The 9,104-nt window shown below is 40.1% G+C and overlaps 1 protein-coding gene across 1 annotated transcript in view; it reads right to left on the reverse strand.

The window, feature by feature from the left end:
- Positions 1 to 6,713, reverse strand: part of EFNA5 (ephrin A5) — a 41,010-nt gene extending 34,297 nt beyond the window's left edge. The window contains exons 1-2 of the mRNA XM_085305336.1: positions 6,695 to 6,713; positions 5,898 to 6,190 (exon numbers count right to left, since the gene is read on the reverse strand). Coding sequence (XP_085161462.1) covers positions 5,898 to 6,075 — 178 coding nt within the window. The 5' untranslated portion in view covers positions 6,076 to 6,190; positions 6,695 to 6,713. The remainder of the gene's footprint in view (positions 1 to 5,897; positions 6,191 to 6,694) is intronic.
- Positions 6,714 to 9,104: the final 2,391 nt, after the last annotated feature.

Consider the following 9,104-nt stretch of genomic DNA (forward strand, 5'->3'; position numbering starts at 1 on the left):
TCCTTCTGTTTTGTGCTCCTATTACCTCAGCCTAAATCTCTGGCAGAACAGGAAGAGATCTCTAAATCAAGCAAGTCTCTCAGYGAGTTGTGCCTCCTCATGCAAAACACTGGTTACTACTACTACTAAACCGGTGCTTTAGCAAGAGTGGTAAGCTCTGTGTGCCTGTTCAGTATCGTTCCTTGAACACATGTAAGATACTGAGAAATCTTGTTAATATACTATAGTCTATAGGACTTTTATTTATTTTTCTCCTGCACAGCGTTAGAGGCTATTCAACTTTGTCTCTACAAAGTCCCCAAATCCTTCCTATACTCAAACCAATCCTAAAAAATAACAGCCAAGCTGACAATTTGTGAGGCTATTCCAGGTTCTTAATCACGGGGAACTTATTTTCTTAATTATGTGCTAATTTTCAAAGWAGTGGCCAATGCCCTTCCTACGCCGCCGATTTGTGCAGGGATGCATATGATTCCTCCCCTTGACCTAACAGCCCTAGTTCTGTCAATAATTCTTTACTAATAAATAAAAATCCCTACTGTCACCATCAAGCCATGGTAGCTTCATGTTCTCTTCTACCTCCAGCAATTCTGTGGCCAACCAGKTATTTCAGCTCAGATTCTATCACAAAGATCTCCAGTAAAAAGAAGGAAATAGGAACTAGACAATTTTACAATATGGATTTTAAGGTATATTTACAGTGTTGAGACGGAAAGCAAGTAAACTCTCCCCAAAATACCACCCCGCAATCAAAAAACATGGTATTGCAGAAGACAGAGAAACCAAGCGGATCACAGGAGAGACTAAAGGAAAAGTAACAGGGCAAACAAACACTGAACACCTAAATGTAAGAACGCAAAATATAGCGAAGAGTGAGTACAGCTAAACTGGCATCAAAAAGAGTTCTGACTCTTTCCTGACTCTTTGAGTCAGAGTTGTGACTGGYTCAAAAAAGTTCAGCTACAGACCTATTAATAAGGTAAAGATTAACTAACTAGTAGAAAAGGTTTATGATATCTCTGTTTATTAATAACAGAGATATCATAAACCTTTTCTACTCTTGCTTTTTCCTTAAGATTTTTTTTTTCTTTTTTGAGTCACAGGAGCCTCCAGAGGCGCGCAGATGGTTGCAATGAGGGCAGTGCAACCATGCTGGCAGCTGTTAAGAGAAGAACGACGGCAGTATTCAAACAGTCCCCCAAGTTCTTGGAACAACGTGAGGACAATTTCCTGGCCCAGCCATGGAATGAGTTAATAGAAGAGAGAGAACTTTATTAGACTCTGAAAATCACAAATTCTCTTCTAGAGAAGCAGTTCAGAATGAAATCTGAATAAAAGTCATCAGGAGGTAAGAGTCAGAAGTTTCAGAAAAGATGGAGTTAGTACACAGAAAACAGATAATCAGGAATAAAGACAAATTAAAAAAAAAAGATCAAGGGAACAGGTAGCACTGGGTCCCCTGAGGGTATATTGTAAGAGGAAAAGGCATAGAGGAAAGCAGGAAGCTATTATGAAGAACTGTACATAAAATTAAGCACAACTTTACAACCTGCATTTTTTAATTCGATCACTTTTTTTTATTAACAAAAATGAACGAATTATTATTTAAAACCATAACTGAATCCAAATCATTAAGTGCACAATATCCTGAGGTGGTCAGCAGCAATATGGTTGCACCAAAAGCTTCCTGAATCAACGATCAGAAGCTTCGTACAAAGAAACGGTGACAAGGGCACACCATTAGAGATGATACAAAGAAACGACATAAGCATCTTGAAATACAATCAGAAAGACACACACACAAGCTAAAACTAGAAACAAGTATTAATTAAAAAGGTTACACAAATAAGCCATAGGTAAGACAACGCAGTTTTTAAACTACAAAAGGAATTCCTTTCCCTATAAGAAAAGAGAAAGAAYCACTTAAGTTATAATTAGATAAGTTACATATAAAAGCCTGTTAACCTCCAGCAAATGTCTTCAAGACCTTGGGAGAGCAGGAGGGCAGCAGAGGGCTGGGAAGAAGAGCAAAGCTATCTGGTCTCTTCAGAAAAGGGGAGARAGCATGTACAGAAGTCTGCAGTCAAAAAAAATGCTGAAATGATTAAGCAAACAACATGTGTACATTCTTAGGAGGATAAGATGATGATGTAAAAACAACATGGATCTGTTAAGAATAAATTATATCAAGCATTAGGTCTTTGACAGGATAGCTGGCTTAGAGGAAAGCAGTACATCTGATACAGCTTAATACGAGTGAAACTTCTGATACTACGTTCCATGATATCCTCAAAATATGAGGATGGGATCTAGCTTTAATCGACACAGGAGGYTGGCTGAAAAACCGCTCTTGGGATCCTGCCGTAATCTGTCCCAAGTCAGTTTCTAGTGGTGTTGTCTTACTGGTTTTTCTTTCCTTCCTCACCCCCCATCGACTCGGATTTTATATTTGCTTGCCAAGTTATTATTGGTATTTTACTCATTACCTTAATAAATCACTTCTCATTTAGGGTGTCAAAGAAYTGAAAAGGACACCTTCATTCTGAATTATGCAAAAATCCCGTATTTTATGATTTGTTTTGTGTGTTTGTCATCCTTTGTGCGGTACCCTATCTTAACCTGCAAGCCCAAACGTTTTCTCCCTTCCAAAAGATTAAAACTGCAATTATCCCATGAAGTATTTAAATTCTACTTTTTCTATATTCCACTTGCTTCCATTTCAGTAGTAATATTATTTCACCTGTGACTGAAGTATATTAACCCTAGGTGAGAGCCTGCTAAGAACTAAGTAAAAATCGAATCTTCTGGTCATATTTATCATTTACTCTCCCTGCCCCCCTACTATGTGCTCCCTAATTAAAACCACCTTTTTAAAGCTAATTTCTCTGTAAATATTTAATAACCTTTTCTGCTTTAAACTCTATTAGTACTTGTTGACTTCATGTCTGCAATACTGAATTCGTTTCTTCAAGGTAGATTTGATACCAGAAAGTTAATTTTTCCTATATTTTCCTAGAATGAACATGCAAAGAAAAGAGATCCAGCCTCATCTGGGCAACGCAGGAAGGCATGACAAACAGCAGCGGCAATTTTAAAAACGAATGGTTTGGGAGAAAAAAAAGAGATTGGGATGGTTGTCAAATCATTGCACTTKWCAAAAATAACRGAAGCAGGAGGGGCAAGTAACCCCMGTAAAAGGCAAAGCAAGGAGATCTGCMAACAACAGATCTTTTCCAAACAGCACCAAGCAGACAGTAACTAACTTAAATAGCTAACCAGCCACTTCGTCCCGCCGTCTTCCCTGAGGTCTACACTCAGCCCCACGCTTTGCGCCCCCTCCTCAAGCGGGCTCCGGCCGCCACAGCCAGCCGCAGCGAGGTACCGCGGCCGTCCCGGCGGCCGGCGCCAGGGCGCCCGCCGAGGAAGCGCGGCACGGCGTTTCACCGCCTTCCTCCTTCGGCACAAGCTGGCAGAAAAACACACCGGGACGGACAGCTCTCCCCGGAGAGAGTTTGCGTGTAGCTGTTGCCAGAGCGTACCGTGCTCCTCTGCAACTGCCACCTTGTTCACCTTGTTACCGGCCTCAGCAGAGTTAAAAATGAAGGGGAAGAAATATTTCAGCCACAGAAAAGGAAGAAAAATGTTTTGTCTCTCTAAAACATGTCTAAAAATTTAGTTTTACTGAATACCAGGCCAATAAGCTGCTAGCAAATGAATAGCTCTTTGCTGCTTTTTTTTTTTTTTTTTTTTTTTTTGCTATTTTACCTTTCATTAAAAAAAAATAACTCCATCTAAACTCAGCTGAACATCATAAAGCTCTTCGTATTTTAAAGCACTTTGGAACAACTATTTTGAAGGAAGCCCTTGACAGCTAAATGACTCTGTTAAATGAATGTTATAGGAGATACATAATGATTTTAATGAAATACTGAATTTAACCACAAATGAGGAAAGCCAGCCATAAGCACCCTAGGTGTATATCAATAGTAATGTCTTGCCTGAGAGTTCAATGGACTTTGTATGTTTTAACAATGAAGCTATTACCTAGATAGACCAAGCTGAGATTTCTCATTCTTTACTTCCTTGTTTGGTTTTCACCTTTAATAAATGTTTCTGTCTTTTTTTTTAAATCTAGAAAACCGATAAGAAAGTTTCTTTATGTTTGCAGCTACTGATGTCATACCTGTACTGCATTTTATTGCAACCACATGATGCGAAGGAGACTGCACTGCCTAGCTTAAGTATTCCTGCTTGTTATACTGACGATGCTTAGGAACTGAGGTAGTCAAAAACAAAATCCAGTGTCCACAGACTGCCCAATACTGTCGTTTTCAGACAAACAGAACTCCTGTTCAATTTAATGGGAAGCTTTTGAGAGCAAGGTGACTTGGATTAAGCAAACAAGGTACACAGTGCATTTATCCTGCAACACTCTTCTTATCACCCTGATTTCTTATTTGCTAAGTGACCCTGAAATGGCAGTAGAGTTTTACAGGACTTCTCAGCACCATACTAAAAACAATTTTGAAATAATATTACAGTTCAATTATCCTTTTTCTGATTATTATTATTATGCTCCAGCACAAGAACAAGGCACTGTTCTTCTGATGCTGAAATGCCACTCATTACAGATTTTTTTTTTTTGCTGGAAGAAAAAGAAATGAATTGAAAACAATCCACCAGGACTGTATTTCTCTGTATATTTAAAGCAGGAAAAGAAAAATCTTAATACTGAGGAAATGAGGCTGAAAAATAGGGATCATACACACTCAGTTTCTGTGGTGAAATGAGGTGGAATGACTGTTTCACAGTAGAAAGGCCAACTACAGACATGAAGACAGTATTTCTTGGGATCTACATTCTATCTAAAGCTTTTAACTCTCTAGTCTAACACTGAAAAACACACAAAAAGTTGTAGTTGCAACAATCAAAACTTGCTGGGAAGTGGAAGATTCAGGTACAAAACAGATTGATGAAATAAGATCCTTGTTGGAGGATTAACCAAACCAGACAGCTGAAGCAGCAACAGCTACGTGGTGCGTCTGTTAGAATCAGGTAGCTCAACCCATCGGTTTTTAACCTCCTGATGTTTTTATTTCTTTAGCCCCAGATGTTACTCTGTGTCTCCTCTTCCTTCCAGCCCATTTGTGGTGCCCAGAGCAGCACGGATGCAGGGCTCCTTGGAGAAGGGCTCCGAGCCCACAGCGTTCCCCATCATTTACCAAGGCAGGTGTGAGAGCTCATTCATACTAATTTGCTCGGAATCTGCTCCCACTGCATTCCACATCCCCCTACGCTTACAGGAACAGCTGCTCTAAGTGGGAGTGGGGGGGGGAAAGAAAAAGCAATAAAGAGCCCCTTGGCTTGATGCTAGTATATTTATCCTCAGAAATTACAACTTTAACTATTGCTGGACTATTGATATTAGCAGCTACAGCACTTACAAACYGAACAGCCTTCACTCTCCCTGGATGACAAATATTGTAATGACAAAAATATTTAATTTGAGCACGTAATTACTTCTTTTGGATGTGAAATCCCTGGATTTTGTTATTTTTCCTTGTATTTAGGGAGAACTTCCAGCCATCCCTTCTTCCTCCCTCCCCCACTTCAGACTGTTAGAATAAATATAATAGCGTGTTTTCCTTTAAAAGTCAGCCGCGGTTCAGTGAATAGGCTGACATGTTATTTCATGTGAGAAAAGAAGCTGTGCTTTTAATCTCATTTTCACTCTAGATTCCTAGCTAATGTATCTGGGGATAGTTAAGTCTGCATTCACTGTCAGACATCTGCATCACACACAGTTTGGCCCTCTGCACATCCACAGAGCAGAGGTGAAAAATTAGCTGYACTTCTTGCATCTGCTATGCAAAAATGGTAAATCTCTGTATACTCACAGATGTAGAAATATTCCCGGCCTGGCCTGAACTCAAATCCTAGTGAGAAGGGAGTGAAGAGCTGGAATTTTTCTGAAAACTTCAATGGTCCATTTGGGGAATGCGGCCGATTACACTCCCACCTCTTGAATCCTTTGGAGGTGTGATCGCAGGAGCTGTAACCATCAAAGTTCACCATGTAAAGAACATAGCGTTCGGTCTTATCTTCTGGCACCGAATCTTCATAGTGAGGGCAGAACACATCCAGATAGTCRTTGATGCACACATCGATGTGGTAGTCACCCCTCTGGAATCTAAAATGAAAGAAAGAATTCAGACAAAAGCAGAGTTAACTCAGGATAACTTTCTTGTAGGATAATGTCTTCATTAAAAGGGCATCATTAATGGCAATCTATTTCACTCCAGCCATGCACCTTCACTCTTAAAAATAACCCTCACAATTCACCAGAGTTATCAGAGTCTGCTYATACAGGACTATGGTCATATGATCTTCTGGAAATAGGTTTTGTTCTTTTGTCCTGTAGAACGAGTCTTTTGCTAACGCATACCAAGTTACAGACTACCTTTCCCTGTGGCGTACTGAAAAACAAAGAAAGTGTCTGCTTTACTCCTTTCATTTTTTTCACTGGAGAAAAAAAAGCAAGGACCAAAACTGYATCAGCCTCCCCAAACCGCTGTCTATACAAACATCTACAAACGCACAAACACTAAACAAACTAAACCCATCCCCTTCTCTGAATCAGGCAGTAATCAGCCCTTTGTTGAAAGCCGACTTGGCTGTAAATGTTTATACATACTAGAGCAGCACAAACAGGTTTACTCTTTCCTCATCATTAGCAGCGCTGTGTCAGGTCGCAAGCAAAGCCTCTACCGCTTTTTAAAGGTATCTGAAAAGCRGCGTAACTCCTCTGCCAGGCTATACAGCTGAGACATTGCTCTGTTCAGATAAAAGGATCCCGGGATACGAATTATCAGCACTCAGGCTAACGTGGCAGGTCTGAACGAGTGCCAGCCRCGAAATGCTGCACGGGGCATCAGCCCAAATGCCCTGCGCTATTACCACTGAAGACTCTGTAGACTTCTTCAGGATGGTGAGTGGGAGGGGGGCACCCTGTTTTATTCCCTCCAAGGGCCACTTCCACTGCTTTTCTAATGCCTGGCACAGTGTCTGGAAGAAACTATGGGAAGGAGTTCCCTGCCTCCATGGGAGCCTACACCATGATGGATTTAATGATTCCATAAAGCAGGTCTGTACGTCTATCAGCCTCCCCGGGGCAGCCGATGAAACCAGCCACTGACCTACTCCACTTCAGACCGACTGGGCTCCTTGTAGCTTCTCTCTTTCACGGCTGCAGTTGTCAAGTGTATCACAGAGCAATAAAAAGGCCATGACAGATTTAACTATAATACTTCTTTTTAGCTGAGGGGCATATTTTAAACACCTGATGGGCTTGAAATCTGCCATCTGGATCCTTCTATCTAATTTCAGAGAAAAAGCAATGATCTGCTGGCCCTCCAAGGATAAATTCAGAGCAAACTATACCTTTTCATATCCCTACAATAATTTAGCTTCAATAAAATAGCTTTTTAAAGGGAAAAAACTGAACACGCATCAAAGCATGATATATCTGTATAATTTCAGCCAGTGCATAGCCTCATGGTTCCATTCTGTAACATAGAAAAGTCTTTCTGAACCACAGCCATTTCAGCAGAACTCACATTTATCTAAATCATTACCTAGAAATATACTTCTGTACTCCAGTGCTTACAAAACCTGTCACCTGAACAGCTACTGTCTTAAAACATTCGCAAAGCTGCATTGTTTTCAAATTGGTCTCCTTTTTCCGTATCAGTTAACAGCATGCCATTTCTTACAGGTAATGAAAAGAAGTATCTTTTAAGTTCTGAACAGGAAAGTCTAATTCTGGAAGTGATATCTCTATTTTTTCCACAAAACTATATTTTTAGTAAGTAAAAATGACTACATATATATGCTTTTAAAAAATAAATAAATAAAAAAAACCCCACCCTGTAAGTGACGGACAATGCAAAGCTTTTTGCCCTGTTATTCTCAAGGAATCCTATGGTACCATGCTGTGCCCYCACAATAATGCCCAGCTGTGGTTTTGTGACGGAAACTATATGCTTTCTGAACTAGACTTAAATAATTGTAGACGTTCAGGGTATCAGCCTGGTCTCCTTAACTTTAGACCTTTACCGTACAAACAACCTTATGTGAACTACTTCTCTGGATTTCCTTTAAGTCAACGAAGAGGAATAGGAACTTCTAGAGTCCAATTCATCTGACCTGTTTAGGCCCAAGGTGTACCGGGATGAGATGAATCGCACTCCAGGAGCAGCTATTTCTCTCCTTTAACTGAAAGGAGAGTCTAGACAGATATTTCACAGATAGATTCTCCACTGTAAATGGCTAAATTTGAAGGGATGAATCCTACCACGCAGTCTGTGATAATGGAGATTATAAATACAAAGAGACAGACAACTTAATCAATTTGTGATCACACCTTAAATCCACTTTAGCAATGAAATCAAATTTGTAATCTGCACTACTGAGCTCTTCCACCCAATACTGCAAACAAAGAGCTCATTTTAACTCTGTTCTAGCAGAGTCCTCTACTGTATTCCTTTTAAACAAGTGAAAACTCAACCCATTTTTCCTCTTTGATTACTGTTATTTTAGCAGATTCCCTCTTATTTCTGCTTCTGTAAGTGCTGAACCAGTTGACTATGTTCCTTCTTTCCAGTATATGCACAGCTAGACATGGTGAGCAGAGGAAGCAAGTACTAACTGCAAAACCAATCTGAGGATAAAGTATACAACTAAGTCATTTTCATCTTATTTTCTTTCTCTCCCTCTTCCCCTTTCCCCTGCACTGCCTGTACATTCATTCCACAGCCATTTGCTGTAGCCAAAATGCATTTACATTTAAGTGTCTAAAAAGGAAAGATGGTGCATATTTAAAGCGATCTGGACTGGCCTTTTGCTGATACTGCTGCCACAGCAGCGAACCTGCTCCAGGGGAAACACGTACCAAGGCATTTTATCACATAGCTGTGAGTGAAGTCTCTTCACTCCATAAATACAGTAACAGCAATACTGAAAAGACACATAGTGGTTATTAGCCAGCTACGAAGCAGAAAGCAAGTATTTATTTCCCCTCCTGTAATGCTTAAAAAAAAATTCAG

Source organism: Rhea americana, unplaced genomic scaffold, assembly GCF_003343005.1.
Source record: "Rhea americana isolate MKP2758 unplaced genomic scaffold, rheAme1 scaffold_22, whole genome shotgun sequence".
Taxonomy (NCBI): Eukaryota; Metazoa; Chordata; class Aves; order Rheiformes; family Rheidae; genus Rhea; species Rhea americana.